The 23,929-nt window shown below is 45.4% G+C and overlaps 3 protein-coding genes across 8 annotated transcripts in view; 1 reads left to right on the top strand and 2 right to left on the bottom strand.

The window, feature by feature from the left end:
- Window positions 1–1,601: 1,601 nt before the first annotated feature.
- Window positions 1,602–5,061, top strand: lgsn (lengsin, lens protein with glutamine synthetase domain). Its single transcript, XM_046374825.1, has 3 exons — window positions 1,602–2,320; window positions 3,031–3,191; window positions 3,599–5,061. The coding sequence occupies exons 1-3, from the start codon at window positions 1,648–1,650 to the stop codon at window positions 4,790–4,792; spliced, it is 2,028 nt and encodes a 675-aa protein (XP_046230781.1). The 5' UTR covers window positions 1,602–1,647; the 3' UTR covers window positions 4,793–5,061.
- Window positions 5,062–5,813: 752 nt separating this feature from the next.
- LOC124051407 (protein FAM83B-like) lies at window positions 5,814–16,068 on the bottom strand. The gene is made up of 5 exons (XM_046374757.1): window positions 15,940–16,068; window positions 15,254–15,762; window positions 11,887–12,051; window positions 9,790–9,914; window positions 5,814–9,166 (listed from the first exon to the last, which is right to left on the bottom strand). Exons 2-5 carry the CDS (start codon window positions 15,686–15,688, stop codon window positions 7,156–7,158), a joined length of 2,736 nt encoding a protein of 911 aa, XP_046230713.1. The 5' UTR covers window positions 15,689–15,762; window positions 15,940–16,068; the 3' UTR covers window positions 5,814–7,155.
- Window positions 16,069–16,262: 194 nt separating this feature from the next.
- myom2a (myomesin 2a) overlaps window positions 16,263–23,929 on the bottom strand; it is a 49,319-nt gene continuing 41,652 nt past the window's right edge. For all 6 annotated transcript variants that reach the window (XM_046374700.1, XM_046374718.1, XM_046374709.1 and 3 more), the window contains 18 exons: window positions 23,712–23,890; window positions 23,440–23,554; window positions 23,017–23,176; window positions 22,276–22,382; window positions 22,147–22,191; window positions 21,933–22,069; window positions 21,664–21,808; window positions 21,290–21,349; window positions 20,816–20,883; window positions 20,621–20,734; window positions 20,174–20,261; window positions 20,050–20,088; window positions 19,423–19,528; window positions 19,069–19,232; window positions 18,886–18,922; window positions 18,768–18,790; window positions 18,472–18,527; window positions 16,263–17,630 (listed from right to left, as the gene is read on the bottom strand). In XM_046374700.1, the coding sequence (XP_046230656.1) occupies window positions 17,073–17,630; window positions 18,472–18,527; window positions 18,768–18,790; window positions 18,886–18,922; window positions 19,069–19,232; window positions 19,423–19,528; window positions 20,050–20,088; window positions 20,174–20,261; window positions 20,621–20,734; window positions 20,816–20,883; window positions 21,290–21,349; window positions 21,664–21,808; window positions 21,933–22,069; window positions 22,147–22,191; window positions 22,276–22,382; window positions 23,017–23,176; window positions 23,440–23,554; window positions 23,712–23,890 (2,201 nt within the window). In that variant the 3' untranslated portion in view covers window positions 16,263–17,072. The remainder of the gene's footprint in view (window positions 17,631–18,471; window positions 18,528–18,767; window positions 18,791–18,885; window positions 18,923–19,068; window positions 19,233–19,422; window positions 19,529–20,049; window positions 20,089–20,173; window positions 20,262–20,620; window positions 20,735–20,815; window positions 20,884–21,289; window positions 21,350–21,663; window positions 21,809–21,932; window positions 22,070–22,146; window positions 22,192–22,275; window positions 22,383–23,016; window positions 23,177–23,439; window positions 23,555–23,711; window positions 23,891–23,929) is intronic.

Below are 23,929 nucleotides of genomic sequence, written 5' to 3'. Positions count from 1 at the left end.
ATATCTCTCAGTATCTCTTTGTAAGTCACACTATAGGATTCTAATAGAGGCTTTCTTAAAATATCACCGCAGTAATGTTTTGCTACTAGAGCAACAGTAAACCATTCATAAAACTGTCTGGTCATGGAAAGTCTTTTGTTAATACTTTTTTCTGTAAGTCTGTTTTCTGATTATTAATCCTGACAAATTCCAAGGAGCAAATAGAGACACTCATTGGTTGGTTAGTCAGTTAAACTCCATTGTATAGTGAGAATACAGTTAAAGCCGAGTTCATAGACAAGCACACGATACAACAGATAAAGAACAAATTTCAAATAATAATTTGCTCAAAAATTAATATTTATTTGAGCTTAAATTGAGTTTAGGTGACATTTCTGATTAAGTAATTTTTCTTTCCGGGAGACGTCCTAGCGAGAACATTTGTTTTTAACGCAGACCCATGAAACATAGCCTCACACGAGTCCTGTAGCTTGGCGCTCATCTGCCGTCAGCACAGCTTGATTTGTCTTTCATAAAAGTTAAAAATACATGTTTCTTCTTCCCTGTAGTGCTGCTCATCCATCCATCATGGAGTTGCAGAGTTGTGAGATATCGGCTGTAGAAATGCCTGCTTTTACTTTACCATAATGGAACTAGATGGCACTTCACTTGTTGTGCTCAAAGAGACAAAAAAAATACATCTGAAAAACTCAACGTCGTTGTGACCAGTTTCATGTAGGAACTATTTTCTCTTGTGTCAACGCACACCAGGAAACATGCATCTACTCTCACAATATTGTCTTTTCAAATTGATTTGGGACCTCGGTGCTTCCGGAGAACTGGATTATGCTGGAAATGTTTTGTGGACTAAGAAACTTCATCCGAGTTTCCATCAGCATGTGGGTTGAGGAGATAATGACTGAAGTGTCACGTTTGGGTGAACTGTTCCTTTAAGCAGAAAACAGCTAGACTTCTGTTTGAGCTGACGTTCCCTGCTGACCAGAGATTTCACTCAGATCGCAGCTCTTTAACGCGCAGACCATCACAAACCAAACTCATTGTCTGCTCCTCGTAGTTGCTGCGTTTTCATCTCACTGGAATAAATACTTTTGCTCCCTTATCTTTCTGGAAGCACAAACAGAGCTGCTGAGCTCTGCTGTTTCTCTCTGCAGTGACACAAAGGCAGCACTGAATTGTCCTCTCCCACAGCCAATGAGCTCAAAGCAGCAGTGGTTCAGTGTCCACCAGCAGGCCGGCAGGTGCCAGTTTCCAGCCGGACTCCAGTGAGTGTCGGTGGGACAAAGAGAATTTTCTAATCCGTCACTATTGTACCAATTGTCTATAAAAATTAATGTGCGAGTGAGGCTCTGCCTTCACAAGAGGGCTATGAAATTCCAAATCACAGTTCATGAAAGATTACAAAGAAAGAAATGAATGACTCTGAAGATTCCAAGGTAACAAAGCCACATTTAACTCTTTCATTTTGTTTCAGCACAAAAGTGTGAATGGATGCATGCTTTTGATGTGTTTGTCGACTAGATTGGATTCTTTGCACCATTCTGTGACTCTTTTCATACAAACTTCTCTTACTAAATACTTGTGACAGATCTATTGTGTGTTTTCCAGGAGGGACAGACTAGGAGCAAAGACCAGATAGATGGCACAGGGATGAGTCTGGGCAACAGGAAGGGAGTGCGGGTGACTGGAAAATATGTGCCACCGGTGGATTGGAGCAGCAGAGCGGCAGGAAGAGGAGGAGGTCCCTCCATCGTCCACCCTCCCACCAGCATCCCTTTACCTCCAGACACCCCCACTGTGATCTCCATTGGCCCTGTGCCTCACAGACCCCCAGAGAGACCCGAAGATCCCAGGGTGGATGAACCTGCCGTTGGGGACGACTGGACCAGAGATGCGTCTTCTCAAACCAGGGTGTCCTACGGTGAGATGGGTGTCCCCCGGCAGACCATGGAGGAGCTGAAGACCATCCTCAGGGACAGTCCTCTGCTCAGCATCCGGGGAAGAGTGGATGGGAAGCCAGGGAGTCCTTACACATACCTCCACGGAAGCAGCAACAACCGCGGTGGTAGAGGTGGAAGCGGAAGACCCGAAGGACGGCAGGACGATGGAAACCCCAACAGGGTGTTCAGCACCTTCAAACCCCACTCTGATGCTTCCAGAAGGGGGCCCAGCTCCAGAGAGAGCACATCCATTCAGCTGCCTTCCACCATGGATTCATCCAGCTCATTCAGGTCTGATGCCAACACAAATAGTCAGCCTACAGTCAGTCCACACACAAATGCAAGCAGCAGCTCCTGGGGAGAGACTGGAGATTCTCATACAGGTTGGTGATGCTTTGGTTAAAATTTTATCCCTGATAGAAATGAAGATGCATATTGAGATTAGACTGAGGTCTTCGCTAACAGGGTTCCAACACTCAAGAAATATTTTTGAATTGTGGCTTTTTTGATTTAACTCGGATTCAGTGATTGACGGATGACCTCTTTTACCTGAAAAAAGAGGCCTTTCAATTGTTACGAATTGATTTGTCAGTTTGTAGTTTAATTTGGTCTTGAGTTCCAGTAGGAGGATCTACATCTCAACATCTCTAAAAAAAATAATTTTTACATTTGAAACAATGGCTTATTTTGTCTATTTAAAGGCTGTTTTACCAATGGGATTCTATTTTTTATCTAAATGTAACCAAGATACAAGAGACATATTACAGCTAAAACAAACAAACAAACAAACAAACAAAAAATCAACTTGTCAGCGCTCTCTGTATTGATGACACTGTTTCTAAATTGGCATACTCTTACTGTTGGTCAAGGTACTGACAGAGACTAACATATCTTAAATTAGCTCATAGCTCATCAGATTTATCATCTAGCAGTACTCACTGAAATCAAACTGAGCCCTGACCTTTAGAAATACTGAGGGAAATACATGGGTTTACTTATGTTTTTATTCAAAAATGGACTACATTGTGTCTGAAATCAAACTCTCCAACGGTTGTCCAGTGTTTTAGCAGACATTTCAAACTGTTTTCCAAAGATAACGAGACTGTGGAGATCTTTGGGAATCAGAGGTTCATTTCAGCCATGGAGCAGATCAAGCAGCAGATTGCCAGAGAAAACATCAACTTTGTTCGCTTCGAGGCCACCGACCTCCACGGGGTGTCCAGGTCCAAGACAGTGCCTGTCCGCTTCTTCCATGTAATACACCCCACCCACCTAACCACCTATCTATCTTTCTATCTATCTATCTACCTATTGATCTCTAAGAAAATGATGAAGCTCAAGCAGTGAGGCATTTAACATACCTTAGCTTAAAGGCAGGAAGCAGGAGGAAACATTTAGCATTGCTATGTCCAATTTTTAAAACAAGTTGACTGGCACATCTCTCTAATTAACACGTGGTTTCCCTTCTGTTACATCACATCACATATTTCATCTGTGTTTGTTTTCGCCTGTTTCTCTTCATGCTAAGCTAGCATGATCACCTCAGTATTCATGTCTGAATACATATAACACAGAAATTTTCTTCTCTCAAAAAGAACTCCAGCTCTCAAAAAGAAAATTAATGATTTCCAAAAATGTTGAACTGCTGCTTGTACCCACAGGAGAAAGCAGCATATGGGGTACCAATGCCGAGAAGCTACTTGGAGCTGACCCTGAGCCCCAAGAGCAATGAAGTGGACAATGCCAGCACTGCCAACTTCAGCAGTGATGTCCTTTTGATCCCGGATCTTTCAACCTTCAGGATGTTGCCCTGGGCCGAGCAGACAGCCCGGGTCATCTGCGACCCCTGCACCGTCACAGGAAGCCCCCTTCGCACATCACCTCGTCTCATCGCCAAGCAGCTCCTTGGCCAGCTCCAAAGCATGGGATTCTCCCTGCACTCATCCTTCACCTACGAATGTTGCGTCCTCGGAGCACCAGACCGGATCGGACCAAAGACGTTGATGTTCCCAGCTACCACATTGCTCAGCAACCATGACCTGCCTTTCTTTCAGCAGCTGGTGGATAGCATGTACTGCATGGGCGCAGACATAGACAGCATCTCGTCTGCAAGTGGCCCCGGCCAGATGGAAATCAACCTGAGGCCAGAGTTTGGGATTGCGGCCGCAGATAGTGCCTTCACCTTCCGCACTGGCATCAAAGAGATGGCTCGTAAACACAGCTACATTGCTAGTTTCTTCACCGATGATGGACTGTACAATGCTGGGGTACTCTCTCACAGTCTGTGGGATGCTAATGGTCGACGTAGCCTCTTCCACAGCGGGGAGAAGGCAAATGATCTGTCTGAGATCGGCAGGAAATGGCTGGCCGGGCTCCTCACCCACTCTGCCGCCCTGAGCTGTCTGATGTCGCCTGGCTTAGGCTGCCGGAGCCACATCGCCAAGACGATCAAAGACCCCAAACGAATTCTGTGTGCCACCTGTGGCTGCAATGATAACAGCAGCTCCTTCAATATCAAGTGTCATGGCAGGAGGGAGATGCACATTGACAACAAGCTGGGCTCAGCCATGGCCAACCCTTACATTGTGCTGGCTGCTACTGTGGCCGCAGGACTGGACGGCATCAGACGAAACCTGAATGTCGACAGCAGTCTGAGCAAAGCCCCCAGTCAGCAGAAAGAGTTCGCCATTCCAGTGAAGCTCGATGATGCTCTGGAGGCGTTGGCGGATGATCACGTCATCCGCAGTGCCCTCGGAGAGCCGTTTGTTCAGTATTTCATTGCCATGAAAAAGTTTGAGATTGAGACCCAAGAACTGGATGATGAGAGGAACAAGTGCCTGGAGTATTTCATCTAGACATCCTCCTCGTCGTAGAATAAGACACACGCTTCTTCCTGCCGCGCAAATAAAAGCATGAAAAACAACAGCTTGATTAAAAAAGCTTTTTATTTTACATATAATTTTGACAGCTCATTATTATACAGAGTGTAGATATTTGTCTGAATTTTTTTCAAAATAAAGGTACAAGTGCACCCTCAATGTACAAAGCAGTGTTGTGCAATGTTGTTGTTGTGTGTTTATGTTTTTATTCATTTTAAGGACAATACTGATACAGCTGTTCCTGCGAAAACATAGAAGTTTATAAGTATATATATATAGTATAAGTACTACATCATTAACCATTGTAATGGCAAGGGAAATAAAAGCAGAATCTTGCAAACTTACAGCTAAAATAAGTGTAGTAAACTTTACAACCTCTTGGGGTCGCTAGCATGGCTTTTGACCTTAAGTCTTGTTTTCAGGTACAGAAGTAAAGCAGTACTTAAATCTCATCTTCTGTGACCTCAGACTTGACAAGAGCTTTTCAGCTGAGCTGAAAATGTGAATTTAAAGAAAAAATGCTTTCGAGAAACAAGTTGGTTTTCTTATTGCTTTTTCATCAGATCTGCTTGTACTTACAACATATGTTTCACACCTAAAAACCCTCAAGTGTTGCATTTGTTTTTGAAACAATCCACATTTTCATCTGTGAGCATTCAGAACACATTTTACCAGAAAAAAGAAAACAATTTAAATCAAACATCCAGTTGGCTGCTGTTCTGGAGCTTTCAGTTATATCACATGATCTTCCTCGGCGGGGACATTTACTAGCTGTCATGATGACAAGTAGAAAAATATTTAGTTTTACAAATGCAATTAACATGTGAGAAAACTCCATCTGCTGATGAAAATCATGTGATTTGGTCAAAAGGTTGGCAGCAGCAAATAAAAAGACCTTGAGGTGGAAATGTTTTCCACACTGCCTTTTCCAGGTTCTTCAAGGAACACATTTCTGATGTACCCTCACTGGTACTTATACACGTTGTTAGTTTTATGATATGTGTTTGGGGTTTTTTTTCTGATTCTCTTCTGCTGCAGTACAAATACAATTGAAGCCAGTGGAATTTTGCTGTGACCTACATTGATAAGTCACATGTACATATTATATAGATCCTTTCTCCAGAGGCGATGTCTTACTAAACTACTGAGTTTGGATAACCAGTAGTCTTCAATGAGATCCAAGGAGCTACAGTATTTTTCAGTAAAACGTAGATCCAATGAAACCTGCTCGTGGAGATGTCAGAGAGGTCACACCTCATTTGTCTCAACACAGTCAAAGTGGTTGTCCTGATGTTCTATTTATTAAACATCTGGATTTCTCCGTTTTACAGTCGTAGGTGCCACAAGCATGAATATCTTTAATGCATTTTTGATAAAATCATCACAAACACACAACATTAAGCCATACTAGAAAAACTACATTTTTACAAAACAGACAAAGCAAAAGTACACTAAAGGACGAAGCTGGTGGTGCTTTATGTTTGTTATTATTAACAAATTCCATGAAAAGACCCAAATGGATGATTTTCTCTCTGACTTTCCTTTCTGGCTCTCACCTCTGACACTGCTTTGTTTCTCACAATGTTCACAGTTTGCATAACTAGACTGAAATTAATAAACATCTACAAGCCCTGGTCAAAGTTGTCAAATTGACATTTAAGGTCCACTGATTACTTCATGCTGTCAGCTCATGCGTTGAGTGCTCTGTCAGAAAAGATGGCTACATAACCTTCAAAACGTGTACACATATGCACACACATCACAGGTGTGCTCTGGTGTTCAAACAAACCTCTGCTAATCCACGTCATGTGAGTATATGTGGGGCAGCAGGACAAGGTGGGACTGAGTCAAAATGACCTGAGAGTGAGGGCTCACTGATGTGCAGAAGCAGAAACCAGGCTGTGGATGTTAGTGGGATGAGTTCATTGTTTGGTTTTGGTCTTTTCATGGGATTTGTTATGAACAGACAAAATATGAAAGCTCACCAGATTTATACTTTCACCAACCTTTGAAAGGAACAAGCACATTCACTATAAACACTGATATATTTTTGTATAATTTTTCAGTTTTACATTTTATCTTACTTGATCATTTTTTGTCACATCAACTGATTCAACTTCACTGGTAAACAACTTGACTTGCTGTTATTTTCACCTGAGCGCCCCCTGCCTGTGACTTCCATGTCAGGGAATTGGACAGGCACTTCCCTGATACCTGAGCCATCAGAGGGAAAGGTTGCACACTGAACACACACATTACATCAGTAAACAACAGATTCACTGTGCACCAGCTTTGCCTTTTATTCCTGAGCATGGCGGCCTTCTTCTCTTGCTGCAACTCTACTTGTTCTTGCCTATAAGATTTCCTACTCGCTGCATGAATCTTCCCAGTTTGTTGTCAGTGCCACTTTGTGACTGATAGGCTGGATGGCCAGAGTCGGGCCGGTTCGCTGAAGAACCTCTGTCTTTGGAAACATTTTCAGTGGTAAGCAAATATTCGAATCGACTGTAGACTCTCGTTCTTTGATAGACAGTCGCTCCCTCACCTTCCTGAGTGCACCCAGAGCCTCGGTCCTGCTCTGCTGAGACGTTTGTCTTCTTTTTGCTTGAACGCTGAGTAGATAGTCTCAGGAACGGAGATTTTTGCTTCTCGGTCTCTGAAGGCCCACTGACTGAGTTATGCAAACTGGAGATGCTTTGCTGGTTGGTAGGTGGTTGGTTTAATCCCGACGGATTCTTTGATTTCAATGAGGTCTTTCTTTGGAGCGACTTCTCCTCTTTTTTGGATGTTTTCTTGTCATCTGATGTGAGCAGCGAATATACTTTCATTCTCAAGGAATTTTTCCTTTGAAGGGTCTGTTCCTCGTATTGTGTTTGTCCTTTTTCCATGTGACTGCTCTTAGCATCCACTGCATGCTGGAACCCTGTGGAAGGGACAGTTTGTGTCTCATCCCATATTGATTTCTGTCCTTCTCCTGGAGTAACAGAGTCTGAGCTGCTGGACATTTTAGCAATAGAACCATGGCTTCCTCTGGCTTGATCCTGATGTTGTGATTCTGCAGGTAAGCTCATTTTCATATAGGACTCCTGTGGAAGATGTTTTTCGTCTTGGTGAATCTCCTCATTGATTGCAATGAAGTCTGAACTGTTGGCGCGTGTATTTGAACCCTCTCTCTCTTCGGGGATTTCGATCAAAGATTCCATCGCTCTTGTGTGCTGGATACTGAGACCACTGGGCTGCAAATGAGAGAGCTTCAGTGAAGGATCCTTTAGTTTCATATCTAATTCACCCGCCGAGGTTGTCCTGGAGAGAGGCTCGTGCCAGTCATACGTCTGCGTCATCTTTTGATCTGAAACCTTTTTGACATCGTAGTGAGAAGCAGAGCGGTGAGAAGAAGTCAGAACTTCTTCCTTATTTGGCTCACTGTCTTTGTGGTTGGATGATTCCAAGCCATAACCGTTTTGTGCATTTGATTCTAATTCTGCCACATTCGTGTCCAGACCTCTTAGTGAGGACATAAAGGAAGGTCTTTCCGTCAGATACCTCAGGGACTCTTGGCTCTGCCTGAGACTGGTGTAGTCCTGCAAGCTGAGCCTCTTTTGTCTTGTTTCGTCCATCCTGGACTTAATGTCCCTTGATCTACTGTGGATCAGCTGAGACTGATGCTCGTTTAAGCCCGTGTAACTGCTATATGGAGACGTCACAGGGGAAATCACATCACATGATGCATTCGGAGGCGCAGTGCTCTCTTTAAGGTATGTGTCCATCTTCCACCTGTGGAGTGACGATTCAGAGTTGAATGGTATCAGATTCTGGTCCGGTCCATAGAGATTCTGGTGCCTCAGATGCTGCTGAGACAAACTGTTTGATAGCAGTATGTCACCAATCCCCCTCAGGTTAGAGCCAGTCCTCTCTGGAGTAACGTGGCCTCCGATGTCCTTGGTTCCCATCCTCAGCCGAGTCATGGAGTTAAGCCTCTGCAGTTCTCCACTGTAACTGTGTCCCCGCACCAGATTTCCCATGTCAGGGCAGTGAGACTGATGCAGCCTCTCCTGCATGCTCATGCCTCTGGTCAACATTTTGGGATTGTGAAACCTGTCATCCTGGGCGCTTCTCATGCCATGCATCCCTCTGGATCTCATCTGGTGGAGGGATAGCTGACTGGAGTTTAGGCTCTGCAGGCTCATAGAGTCTCTCATGTACTGGACAGATGACCTCTCCTTGGACTGAACTGATGGAGCTGTAGAGCGGGCGTAGAGTCTTCGAAACTCCTCGTCAAAATGGCAGACCAGTTGACCTGTGATGACCAGGACCATGCTGAGGTTGATCTTCTCATACGACCACGTGTAGCTGAAAAATAAAATGGCGACACAGTCATCAGAGAGCCAGCAGAAATTATGACGATGAGCAGATTTTACACCTTGCTAATAATGAGCTGATGCAAAGCTTTCTGATTTGAATCGTTGTTGTACTAAATATATACGGCAGGACTTAGGATCAAACAGAGAAGAAAACAGAGAAGAAACTAGAACTCCAGAGCTCCACAAGCTAATTATTTTGTTTTGGATTTGCTACCCTTTTCTGTAAGCTAAGGTATCAACAGTCTTCCAATAAATCACCAAAGTCTTACTGTCTGCCCACCCGGTTGTCTGTCTTTGGGTCTTTTTGCTTCTTGCCTCGTACACACTAGCAGTTAGTCAACAAACAGAAATTAAATGGATGTGGCATAATTTTTTCCCAAGTTTTTACGAGGTCGGTCCAAGACATCCTGTACCTGGCTGAGATCAGATCACGATAAAAGCTTCTAGATGCAATCACAGCTGAGTGTCTATACCCAAACAGGACATCCTGATACAGACTGCATTTTAGTGACAGGGTGCTGGTTTTCCAGAGCAAAACTATAAGAGGCACCAAACGGGACCCATACTTTAATTGCTGTGGGATCTGAGTGGGTAAAGGTAGGACCGACTCACCTGTATGATCCATACAACACCGTTCGGCAGTCTATCAGAATAAATTTTTGCTCCAAATCTCCATGGAACTTCATCCCAGACTGGCACTGATACTGCTGCCCTCGCACCGTCCGAACACGAATGTTCTGATGGAGAAACAAAAAGCGTCAACAGGTTGGAGATACCTCAGGAAGAAGAAACGGGAGGAAAAACCAGCGAGTCTGACATGATCAGTGAGGGAAAAAGGTGTGTATAGTCTGTCTGTGAATTGAGGATTTATTTTTTTGTTTTGTTTTACTCATTTTACTTCAGCTATGACTTCATAGTTGGGGGGGTTTAAGTAGATTCTTAACAAAGTAAAGCCGGAAAGTACAGCAGGATTTTTTTCCCATTACTGGTAGCTTTAATACACACACACACACACACACTGAGACACACACACACAGACACCCTTTGTAATACTTGACAAGATCAAACCTGTGCGTCAGTTGTTCTGAGGCTGGTATTTTGGTATGGCTACTGGCTAAGCACTTTGCACAAAGTTCACAAAGCCGTCACCGTGTGAGCTCTGATGTCGTGGAGTCTGGACTCCTGTCCTGTTCTGATGCAGTTCAACAGGAAAATCCAGCCCCGCTAACAGATCAGTCCCGCGGCTGCTGCAGTTGTCTCTCGTATGATAATGACAGGTGGAAACATGGCAGGGGAATGCTGGTAAATGACAGCGTTTTCACGAGGGCGTGGAGCAAATGTCAGATTTAATCCACTAAATGCTCCTGCCAATAGAAGAAAGGTCATGCAGCAGGCCAAACTTCCTCTGGCAGCGAACGGCGGTGGAATACAAATCGACAAACGTACGGCTGGAGGAGAGGAAGATGGGCGATTTTTACACACCAAAATGTCAGAAAACGTCCACATCAGATCACGTTTAACGGGTTATTTTGTTGTACTTCACTGTCTACATTATTGATTTTAATAGTCAGCATCGGTTTTGTCTGAGCACCTTGTGGCCCAGACAGGAAGTGAAACTTTTACAGCATCTTACTGTACGCAGTGACATCAAAAATCTCAAAATCCTCTTAAAGTTTTTATAAGATCCTCAGTAGACAGGATCAAGTTGATGAAGGTGGCTTTTATTCCTCAGCCTGCTCTCACCTGGTAATTTAATGAGGGGATTTATAGCATTTAAAGGGTAAAATATCACCGAGGCGTTAAAAGTATCCCGTGGAGTTTCTGGCCAAAACACGCTGAGGTCTGACGAACATGTCAAAACATTTGCTTCCTCATGCAATTTGAAATTGTACATGTTCATTTTTACTTGCTAGCCTTCGTCTTCTTCTTCTTCCTCTCATCAAAACACTGATCTAACAAAGGACACAAACTCCACAGGGTACCTTTAAATATCAGCACTTTTCACGTTTCATTCTGCATCGGGGACTGTGGGAACACGTTAAGAGCAGATTAAGGTGCTTTTCATGGTTTTGTACAAATGCTTTATTCTAAGATGTTACTGTCTGTTTTTGTTGCTCAAGATGCTGACATTTCTGGCTTTTCATTCCCAAAAATAAAACCACCCACTCACTGGAGGTGCAGGACGTCTCCAGCATTAACAGTCTGAGTACATTTTTTGCCAAATTTTGCAAGATAAACATCAGCTGGTGTCTGGTTTGCCTGTTATATTAGAAAGCTTTTCTTTTTTTAACCACAGCCAAAGTTTTCTTGCATTGCTGGAAATGTGTGCTGTTGTGTAATCAGCATTACATTTCAAATACTTGGGGTCCACCACATGAAAAATATTTCGCTTTCCCAAAGTGAGACTGCAAACTCCTTAAGCAGATTGAAATCCTGTAAAATCTCACTAGACAAAAAAAAAGTATTTTTATATTCACGTCATCCCTTCTGATGTGTGACAGCAAACTGCTGCGTCACTGAAATAGGTTAAGGCTTGAGGAGAGGCCTGTGAGGGGCGGCAGGCTTCACTTCCTGCTCAAGTTTAGATTGTTTTAGTGGCATTTTGCTGATTAAATTTCCAGCCTTTGAACCGTGTGCTTTGTCCGCATCAGTTCTCAAACCGGCTTGACATTGGCGGGTCTGATTCGACGGTGGCGGCAGGTTCCTCACCTTGAGGTCCTGGACGTTGATGCCCATCCTGTGACACATGGTGACGAAGCTGCCGAAGTGCGTCTCATCCAGCAGGATGTAGACTGCGACCCTCCTCATCGTGGCAGCGACGATCTCTTTGAAAATGTCGACGTCGGTGAAAACGTCCATCGCTATGGCAACAACCTGGGGACATGTTAAACATTTGGAAACACTTTGAATGCAGAAAAGTCAATATTTATTCAGACTATGGGTGTGTGGAGCAGTCAAAATTAGGACTTTTAACAGCATTTAAAGACAAGTCTTATACGAAACAGTAAAAATGTTGGGCAGGCGAGCATTTCTCACCAGACTGAAAACTTTGTATCGAAGCAAGTAAACAATTGATTTTAGCCAAGCAGACCCAAACCTCTGTGAATGAATGAATGAATGAATGAATGAGTGACTGACTGACTGAGTGAATGAATGTACAAAACTAAAACACAGCTAGTTTTACCCTCTTCATGGATGTTCACCACATTTTACGAGAGTCTGAGTCTGCTGGCTTGATCTAAATGTTTATGAGGTAAATCATTAACAGGCCGCATCCCAGCATGTTGCATCAGGTAGATGTTCTGTGAGGAGTGGTTCTGCAGGGAAAGACTGTGATGAAATCAAGTCTGAAAGCAGGCGGGACTCCTGGTTGTTCGGCTGGATGCAGTTCAGACTGAATTTCACTCGATTCAGACGCGACCGCATCACTGTTTACACACTGTGTGGATTAAATCAGTCACTTTCAGATGCTGAGGATATCTGTGTGTCCACACACACACACACACACACACACACACACACACACACCCTGCTGTAATTTCTGAGCTATTAGTTTCTGCTGAACTGGGAGCTGAACGTCAGGTACAATCAAGCTGAGACACGCTGGCTGGTTAACATCATGTGTCTGAAAGCAAAACGTGACCTTCATGTCTTCGCTCTTTGCATCAGGAGCTTGTGTGAAGAAGCTGAATAGAAAGTGTGTGTGCGTGTGTGTGTAGGTTAGCTAATACAGTCCGTCCTGTACGCCGTGTGCTCAGTAGTGCTGCTATAGGAGGAACTTTTTTCTGTTTATTCCTGTAGAGTGAAAACTGACTAATGAGTCGCCTCAGGTGATTCAGTTTCTCATGTCAAAGTAGCTGCTTCTTCTGCCACATTTTCACTGCTGTCAAAATGGACGTCTGTGTTGTTTAGAAGGAGGCATTCAGATCCTCACTGTCAAAACACTCCGTTCAGGAAAGTGTACTTGAAGTGTAAGTGTAGTGTTTTGAAGATTTTGTACTGAATTCTTATTAGTTGTGCATTAATGTGAAAACAGGATTTTACTGTTGGCTGAGGTGGAGCTCATTTCCCACCACTTTGACTGATCGATTTTTCCATTAATCCACTGATTATTGAAAATAATGAGAAACATCAAATGCCAACAGTCCAAACTTCAAAATCATTAAAAAATAAACGTAAGAAAATTAACACAAAATCTCAAGCTATAACTTTGAAATGTTTCTCCTTGAAAATGACTTGATTTATTGTCAGTAAATAAACTGTACATTTTCAGTGAATCAGTTGCATTTGCGTTTTTTAATTCCTAACAAAAGACAGGCTGCATGGCCTGTAGCTGCTGTGGCAGTGGGCCAATCACGTGTCACGTTAAGCTGAAGAACGCTTACTGTGATTGGCTGTGAGCAAAACCATACAAATAGCTCTTTTTTTCAGGCTTGGGTGAAAAGGAATGAAGCGCTGAAGGTGTTTGGGGAGGTTGGCGAGTTATGTGAGTGAGCTCAGCCGATACTCAACTCGACTCAACAGCCAATCTGTTCTCAGGAGTCGCTCACATGCAGCAATGCAGGGCCGGCCGGGCTATCAAAACACACAGAGATGCTCAGATTACAGCACACACACACAGTGAGTCCGTCTCACAGTCGCCAAACTGCTGAATCATCAATCAAGAGCCAACATTTTTTTGACATCTATAAAACTTTATGATTAATTATATTGTCTTAATTAAACTGCAATTTATCTTTCAAGGGATAAAAGAAATCTTAAGTGATTGGTGATTGATGAGAAACCTCATTGAAATGATGAATAATTTATCCTTTGAGAGAGTTTTCAAGTCATTATTTTGATGAAGTTTCTCATTATAACCACTTACAGCAGCTGTTTCCCTCGTCACACTGACTCAGATGATCATTAAGTTTGTTCTCCGGGGTTTGACAGTTAAAACCCCTACAACAGAATCAGCAACATCTTGTTTAGCAGGAGATTATGGTTTTGTAAGAGTGAATGAGCTGCTGCAGGACTCGGCAGGCCTGACCTACAGAAGAGCGGGAGGCCATGTTGTGACATGTGTAAACTGACACACGTGTCTGCTCATGAGCTCCGCCGGCTCCTCCATCGCGATCGAGTCAAGTGTATCCAGCTTTCAGGAGTCTGCATGTTTCACCTGAATGGAGCTTTGCTTCTCATAAACCTGACTGGCCCACACAGAGTCCTGACCTCAACCCCATCCAACACCTTTGGGATGAACTGGAACGGAGATTGTGAGCCAGGCCTTTTGGTCCAACATCAGTGTGTGACCTCACAAATGCTCTACTGCATGAATGGGCACAAATTCCCACAGAAACACTCCAACATGTTGTGGAAAGCCTTCACAGAAGAGTGGAAGCTGTTAGAGCTGCAAAGCTGTCTGTGTGTTTACAATGAGACGTCATTAAAGTCCCTGCTGGTGTGATGGGCAGCTGTCCCAATACTTTTGTCTACATAGAGTGCATTGGCTTGTTGCTGTTCGCATTCATATCGTCAACAGGAACAACTTCCACTTCACATATAACTAACTGTAAAATGTTTTGTTCTGTTTTTAAGCCCATCACTACCAGCTGTTGTCTCATTGACTCATGTGTTCAACCAATCAGCACACACTTAAGTCACCCAACAGACCGTCATAGCATAACTCTAAAAACTACAGCCGTTCTTGGTTCTTGCAGTGCGAATACAATAAAAAACTAAAATTCCTCTGGTCTGAAAACAGGATGGAAAGGAGGATGAAAACAGCTTAAATTGTTTTTGTTTTTTTGTTTTTTTTACCACAATAATAAAGTGATAAAAACTCAGAGCTCATTCTGTGATACTGATGCTGTGTTCTGTACACATGATGTCGATCCCGTCTGTCCCGGGACGCGAATCCATCCTTTTGGATTCATCCATTTCTGTAAAATGTGAGCGTGTTTCATTGCGTTTGTGCCGCAGATTAGCCGTTTTAGTCCCTCCACTCCACTTGTAACAGAAGCTAAGTGAACTGAATCTGAGCACATTCATACCTTCAGAGTACTTCTTCATGTACTTGACAGTGTTTGCCTCTCACCTGCCTCGCCTCCTGTATCTGTTTGCGCACCACTTCTTTGATGCTCGGTGTGTTCTGTCTGGGCGGGTGGAACAGCAGGCTGATGTTCGTGTCGGTGCCCTCCAGCGACACCTCGGGCCATCCCAGCTCCAGGTCGGGCACCTCCTCGTCCGACTCGATTGGAAAGTAGGTGGAGGGGCTGAGCGCGTCCTTGGCCCGCTTTCCCTCGTCATCCTCCACAAAAGGTAACTCTGCATTCTCCAAAATGAACAGGATCTCCTCCTCGGACAGGAAGTGGCTGATGTGCTCGGCTCGGAGGAACTCGTCATAGGCCTCCCTGCCTCCACACAGCAGGGCGTAGATGGCCAGGCGGTAGGATTCTTTGTAATGTGGCTGGATGTAAACTGGAGTGTCGTCTTCTTTCAGCGAAGACACCTGGGACAGATAGGACTCCATGGATGTCAGATCCAGTCTGAGTCTGTCACACTCAACGGGCCTCTGGTTTACCTTCAGTGTGACGACTTGTGTGACTGTTCAGACACAAAAGGAGGCAACACTGGGAATCTCATTGACAGAAAAAGCAGTTCACATACATAAAGTCACAAAAACCTGTCTGTCGAGTGTGATTCACCGCTAGACAAACAAGCCCAGGTATGTGCTGACTTCTGTTGAACTGAACAGGTAACAGGTGAAAAAGCTGGACTTACTTCATGACTGGAAAAAGAAAGCTTCGTCAGCCCAGAGAGGAAACAGCTCGAACAGATAAACCCTCAGTCAGCCTCGGCTCTTCAGCGTGAACCAGCAGCACTAAGGTGTGGGTTTGAACTGTCTATGCAAACCAGCAGCTTGCTGTACCTGCCCTATTACTCACATAGAATGACAAGTCCCGCCCCCTCAGCTCACCTGGCTTGCAGGAGCAGCTTAGTTTTGTCGTGCAGTCTATTTGATCCTGAATAACATTTTTTTCGTTGGACTCGTGTTACATCCTGTCATGTCTGCGGTGAGGAGATTAATCACAAAGACAACAGGAGGAGGCTGATAAGTTTATTGCCATCACAAAGCGTTTAAAGACAAAGACAGACTTCTCTCAGGACAGGAAGTGAATATCTCCGTGTTCACAGGATCACTCAGCGGCTTCATTATGGTGACAGCTGACTGGGACAAACTTAAACCAACTCAGAGCTAAACCAAAAAATAATAATGTGGTGTCTAGTGTCAGCTTTGCGCCCAGTTAAGTCCCAGGTCGTCCTGCTTAAAAGAAGATTCTGTTTTATTACAACTTTGGACACTCTGGCGAATGGTTTTACACCTTTTCGTCGACCTTGAGGTTTGTTGACATCCTGTCAAATGGTGTCTGACTGTTCATGAGTCTTGAGCTCCCTTTTTAGCAACGTCAGCCTGAAGTGGAACTGAGCAAATATGGACCAAGTTGTAATAAACAGTAATTATCTTCTAACATCAACAACAACATCAAAAACAATACAGGCATTCCACTGAGGTGGTGCAGTGGAAGGTGCAGCTTTCAAAACAGAAACATCTACTTTGTTTTTTTTAATTTTTCCTCATTTTCTTTCCCCACCTGCGTCAGAAGCTCAGTGATCAGCTGAACGACATGAAGTAACTGACCTGCTGAAGTCCCTCTTCTGTACGTTTTCCTGTAAACCTCCTGCAGCTGCTTCTCAGACGTACAGAGAAGAAAAATCACAGAGCTTTGGACAGTGACTACATCTACTTAAACTTTAACAGCTCATAGTTTCACACTCATGCTACAAATCAGCTTTATAAATCAGCTTTGCTAACAGTAAACACCCTCCCCTCCTTCAGATGTCACCGCCGCCGTTTACTTCCTCGGCGGGGTTGGAGACTTCATGAATCTGGGCGGGGTGGGTGACTTCACGCCGCGAGACGGAGTCGGGGTCGGAGACTTTGGGGTCGGGGTCGGAGATTTGGGGACTGGAGTTGGAGATTTGGGGACCGGGGTGGAAGCCGGAGTTGGGCTCTTCATGGACGGCGCCGGGGTGTGGGACTTAGAAGGGACGGGGGTCGGGGTCTTGGAGGGGGGTGCCGGGGACTTGGGCGGCACAGGCGTGGCTGCAGGTGTAGCGGCTGGCGTGGCAGCAGGTGTTTTGGGATGTCCCAGTTTGGGCTCCGGTATCTGCTCGCCGTGCTTGTAGACGCTGACGGTGATCTCGACGAACTCGCCGCCGTACTTGTTCCGGACGTTGATGCTGTACTTGCCGGAGTCGTCTGGAGTGACTTTGTTGATGACGAGGCTGGCGAACTTGCCGCCATCGAACGTGACCTTGGTGTGCTCGGTGGAGGCGACTTCTTGCTCGTTCTTGAACCAGGTGACCTCAGGGGTGGGATCGCCCCACACGGTGCAGGTCAGGCTCAGGGACTGCAGAGGGTCGAGAGTCAACTCAGGTCAAAACTTCACCGTAATACAAGTTTGTTTACTGTACACAAAACAATTAAAGGGTTATTCAAATAAATTAAAGGGTGTGTGAAACAATAAAAAATACTTAAAAGTAGTACTTCTCAACCTGTGGATCAGGACGTCGCCTGGGGTTCATAAAATAAACCTTAGATGGCTAACAGGATAAGAAAGGAACCTGTTTCTGCTGGAGAAACCAGTCGGCCTTTATATTCCTGGCAGACTTCCTGCCAGCAGCAAACAGAACTGCAGAGTGAATGTGAGGTTTGAAGGGAACCAATCAAAACGCTGACGGTGTCATTATTCTACTTGTGTTGATGTGATTTAAAGAGAAAGAGAACGAAAGAGAAAAAGCTCAAAATGGACCCCGAGGTGGGATTGTTTTGTCATACCGAATAAAAGAATGTCTGTAAATGCCTTCCGTAGACGTTTAATTTATAAAAGTTTTACTTCAGTCCTTTGAACTGCAAACAAAATTCCATTGAGGTCCTTCTAACGGGGGGCAAAATCACATCAACCCCCAACTGTCTGAGCTGAGGTGACAAAGTACAGATCATGTAATTTGGATGAAGTGACCCTTTAGGATACACGACGGACAACACGGGACACGTCCACTCCACATGGACTCCACGCTCCCTCTTCTTCCTACCCCTGCTGATCTTTTTACGTAACAATAAGAACAAGTGGAAGCTCATAAATCTTTTTCACGTTTTTCTGAGCGTTGCAGCGCACCTCCTGGAGCCCCTGACTCCTGCTGGCTTAAAGTGCAACACATCTACCTGATGGACATCAGCGTCATCCTCACCTTCTCTTCCATAATGGTGACCACGTCGGGCAGACCGCCGACCACTCTGCCGCGGTCTGAGGAGAGACAACAACACGTATGAAACACAGAACTCTATTGACCTGCTTTTGTTGTGGAGTGACGTGGGACTCCAGCTGTTGGAGAAGTTCACATGGAGGAGGAGGAGGAACGTGAAGCTTTTCAAACGTTCAGATGCAACATTCAGTCGCCCCAAAAACAAATAACTTGCCTGCAAGACTCGTCTGAAAACGCTCTTTAAAAACCTCACCGTGACATATGACTAATGATGTACTCACTTTTCTCAGCAAATGCAGCTGCCCTGAAAGACAAAAGAACATGAGTGTGATTAATCACAGCTGGAATATGAGTTAAACATACACGTTCACAAACGACTGCTCTGTGACAGGAACTCACTTAAGTCTCAGGTACTCCTCATAGGCCTCCGTGTATGCTGCACAAAACAGAAACAACCTCATGACAACTGAGCTTACGTTTCACCAAAAGGTTTATAGGAACTCAAAGCCAAGAAAGTAAGAACACAGAAACTACAGAGTAATGAGATTAAAGTGTTCTCCACGTTCCAGGTGTGGAGCTTACCTTGTCCGGAGAGGTCAAAGGTCCTGGTGTGGGTCTTCACACCGTCGGAGATCTCGATGGAGTAGTGGCCCTTCTCCTTGTCAGACGGGTCGCAGATCTGCATCCAGGCCATCTCGGCTGTGCCGCCGATCCTCATCTTCTCAGAGGAGGCAATCTTACTCTCCCTGTGGGGTTTACGTCACACACTGATGGTGTCAGAGCAGCAAAGACAACTACTGAGAACTGCACATGAATCAGGCTAAGACATCGGGATAAAAAACGTTGCTACGTCTGAGCTGTGGAGGTACGTGTCTGAATCCCGCTGGTTTGTAACGTGTCGCGTGGACTCAGACAGGATGTGTAAGGCAGGCGTACTTGTGTTTCCAGACGGTCTTCATCTCCTCTGTGTAGTAGTTCATGTAGCACTGAAGCCTGATGCCCTCTGGAGTACACTGCAGCACCAGGTCAGAGGCAGACGCACCTGAAGGCATCACACACACACACACACACTGAGTAGTGGCGTTGCAGCGACTTCAGACACGACAGTCACTGCAGTAGAAACGCATTCAGCTCAGAGTTTTTGTGCACAGAAGCTAAACTTCTACCCTGTCTGATGTTAATCTGTTGTTTATCTGTTGTTTATCTGTTGGCTTTCTGTTGTTTATCTGTTGTTTATCTGTTGGCTTTCTGTTGTTTATCTGTTGTTTATCTGTTGGCTTTCTGTTGTTGTCTGAACCCTCTTCAGACTTTTCTCCAAACAGCCCCTCCAGCCTTCAGTCACTTTCTAAAACGTGTTACGGAGGCCCACAGACCTTCGGGCTGAATCACGTGGCAGAGAGGAAGTCCTGGATTGAGTCTCAATCCTCGGGACAAACTTTCCAGTAAATGTTATCAACTGTTTGCCCCGACGCATCGTTAACCAGCCAGTCGAACACGTTCGTCACATCCTGTCACCGACACGACGGCGAACAAAACGACGTCGTTTGAGCTGATCAAACTCACCAGCAATCTTGGCGATGGCGTTGATGATGTCGTCAAACACTGTGAATCAAAGAAATGGACAAAACGCATCAGGACGTGCTGGTCATGAGAGTAAAGTGAGTCCTCCTGAGCAGACAGGAAGTACCTTGGCCTGAAATGTCGAACACAGACGTGTCCTTCCCTCTGTCGTCGCTGAGCACAGCCTTGTAGATGCCCTGATCCTTTCTGGAGAACTGGGAGAACAAACAACATGGTATGAACATGCAAACGTCTGTGTTTTCATACACACACAAAAACACTGCAAGATGAACATAAATCTTTTACATATTCAATACGATACACTATGGACAAAAGTATCCAGACATATGTCTTCATGGACCTGTTCCTCAGGGTTTGGATTCGGCCCCTGACTTCCAGTGAAGGAAAATCTTAATGCCTCAGCACAGCAAGACATTTTGGACAATGCTATGCTTCCAACTTTGTTCATGTTCATTCACGCCGTTCAGGGGACTCGTGGGACTGCAGGCGATCTCGGCCGACATCACTTTGATTGTGAGCGTTGGGATTCTGGTGTGGCTGCTGCAGTGCTTACCAGAGGGATGGGGAGGGCGCAGGCCCCCGACATGACATTGGGAGGAGTTTCTGGAACGATCTCGTCGTCCTCTTTGTACCAATGGAAAGTCGTCTCCTTCTTCACGTTGGCCACCTGACGTACAAACACAACACCAGTTTAAATGGCTGAAAAGGGAAGTCGGGCGACAGGAAAGGTGAAAAGGTTGAACGCTACCTTGCAGGCGAGCATAACAGTGCAGTCCTCAGTGACGGTGAAGTACAGATACTCAGAGAAATGTGGACCTAAAATCACAAAGTGCAGCCACATGATATTATGAGTCCTGTGAACATGAAGACGACGGCGATGAAGGAAATGAAGCGTTAAAAGCGCTCAGAGAGGGTGATTCAGTCAGGACGGCCTTCATTAGAAACCTGTGACAACCATAACTGAACCACTTGTCTCTTGGCCCGTGGCTTCACGTTACAACACATTTCACTGACGTATGTTGACACGTCTTTTTAGCTTTTCTTCAAACAAACAAACAAACAAACAAACACGATGGAAGCAATTTGGATTCTCTTTGGAAGAAACGACTTAACTCAGCAGCATGTGCCAGTGAGAGCTTCAGCAGAGTGTTTACAGGTGTGTGTGTGTGTGTGTGACTGTGTGTGTGTGACTGTGTGACTGTGTGTGTGTGACTGTGTGTACCTTGCTTCCTGATGTGCTCCTTCCTCTGAAACTCGGCCTCCTTCAGAGCAACTTTGAACACTGGAACGGAGAAACACGATCAGTAAACGTCACCAGGGGCCACCAGGGGCCACCAGGGGCCAACATCGCTCATTAAATATCGTTCAGTTTGTCTGTTTTTCTTTTCCAGGAGTTTAAGTTTCACGTCTGTACTGATTGTTTATGTTTACATGTTTTGTTGTGTGTAAATGAGCAAAGACAACCAGAAAAATGCCGAAAAGCTGATAATACCTCACAAATCCTGAACTACCCCGTAGCTTATGTTTATCTGGTCAACAACACTGTACTGTTTGAAATGATCAGCGACGGCTCAGTGAGGGGGGAGGAAGCCTCACCGTCTCCCACCAGGACCAGGGAGCTCTGGGTTTTGGCCTTGCCGTCATGGATCTGGACGGTGTAAGTGCCCTCGTTGGCTCTGGTGAAGTGATCCACCGTCATCTGGATGATTCCTGTGTTCACATCGTGGCTGATCTTCTGTCCCTGCGAGGAGGATCAACATTTCCATCCCACCGAGGGGACAAATCACAGACTGGTGTCAGTAAGAAAGTGGCCTCTGAGTGTATCTTCATATTTTAATGTGGAATCTCGGTGTGAAAGGCGTTACCTCCCCGCTGGTGACCTCCTTGTCGTTGACGATAAACCTGTAGGACACCGACGGGGACAGTTTGACGGCCTGCAGCCAGAAGCGCACGTGGCCCTTCTCCAAAATCTCGTAGTTCAGACCGTGTTTCAGAGGAACAACTGCAGACAGGAAACACTCGTCAGCATCAGGAAGTACCGTTCATTTGGGCGCTCTGCTGCTACTGCACAGTCCTCACCTGGATGCCTGATGGCGTAGCTGAGCTCCAGCATGGTGTTCAGGGCTGCGGAGCAGGACGAATCAAACATGAGCGACAAACCACAAATGACAACAACAAAGACTGCTGGCTGTTGACTACGTGACCCACCGTCCTCGGTCAGAGTGTGGCTGGAAGAGACGCCGTCTGTGTCAGTGACCACCACCGAGTACCTGCCCAGATCGTCTTTATCGGGGTTGGTGAAAGTCAGTCTGGAGCTGAGAAACAAACACAGCAGCTGTCACACGTCCGCTCGGATCCAAACAACGCAAGCACCGTTTTACTTCCTGTAAAGCTTACGTTGCAACACGACGGGCTGGCAGATCAGGAGTAATCAATAGTAAACTGATAAACGTCAGTTTGTCATGTCTGCCACTGCGGGTCCGTCAATAAAAACAAAAGCAGCGCGGGATGATGGGAGCTGTCGTTGTGACACGTTCACAGACGAGGTTACGTTTTAAAGTTTCAATCAGATTAACGTTTGGTCACAGCTTCCTTCCTCACACTCTGACTCGCCTGGAAGTTACGGCGACAGGAAATGAGATTCATTGTCAGCCTGAATCGAATGACAGATTTCTCTTGGTCTGAACCTTAGAGCTGGAATATTTTCACGTCTTACTCTGTGAAGTGAGGATTTATTGTGACCAACCACAGGAGACTGTGGAAAGACAAACCAAGACAGTTTCGGTGATAAACAACTTTTTTTCACATGTGTGAACACTGAGGAAACCGAGATGGGATCCTGGTATCTCAGTGAGCTCAGTGATCCTTCTGTCTGTGACCGAACGAACTCGGGGCTGTGACCGAAGCCTCTGCGGCTGAACTTCCTGTCGTGGACGGCAGCCAGCTTACGTTCTGCCCTTGGCTGTGACGGACACCCTGGGGCAGTCGCCGATCGGTTTGTAGTTCTTAGACCACACGAACTTGGACGTCTCGCAGATCTCACAGGCCTCGAGTGACAGGAAGATGTCTCCGGTCTCCTCGTCCACGCCAGCCACAATCTCTTTGGTGCCTGAGAACAACATGCAACCACTTAGACTGGAGGTTTAAGAATATAAATGTGTATACTGCAGAGGACAAGAGAATACTTAAATTGTGCTTCAGCTGCTTCAAGGATTTTTTGATTTTAGATGAATGTCAGTCCCAAATTGCTAATCTGAGACTTTCTGCCAACGACACTGTGTTTAACAGATGTACAACACGAGGCGTTTTTAATGGCGTCACTGTGAGACTGTCTGCGTTTGGTTTGGTTAGCAGGTGTTAACATGCTGTTACCTGGAAGAGCTCTGGCACAAACTGGCTCAGACAGCTGCGAAGGTTTTCCCACGCCGTTTGCGTTGACAGCACGAACTCTGAACACGTAGCTTTCGCCCTCCTCCAGACCAGTCACCTGCACGACAACCAAGGAAACGTCTTCGCGTCTCACATTTCCATGAACTCAAGTTTCAGTGAAGAGCGACTGTGCAAGTCCGTGTTCACTGCTATCAAAACTCAGAACTGAAACAGTCGGCACAGTCTGACTTCTGGCCGGACAGTCGGCCACCTACCTGCAGGTAACGGTGGCTCACGGCTTCCTGGTTCAGAGTAACAAAGTCTGAAGAGCCCTTCTTGGCCATGTCCACCAGATACCCGGTGACCGCGCTCGCTCCGGTGTAGACAGGAGCCTTCCACAGGATGACCAGGGAGTGAGCTCTGACCTCGCTGAAGCCCAGGTCGTAGGCGGGTCCTAGAGGAGAGACGGAGGGAAACCCTGGGCTGAGTTTGT

The sequence above is a fragment of the Scatophagus argus genome, chromosome 2 (assembly GCF_020382885.2).
Source record: "Scatophagus argus isolate fScaArg1 chromosome 2, fScaArg1.pri, whole genome shotgun sequence".
NCBI classification, from domain to species: domain Eukaryota; kingdom Metazoa; phylum Chordata; class Actinopteri; family Scatophagidae; genus Scatophagus; species Scatophagus argus.
The sequence above is the reverse complement of the archived record's forward strand: the minus strand, read 5'-3'. Positions and strand labels throughout refer to the sequence as shown.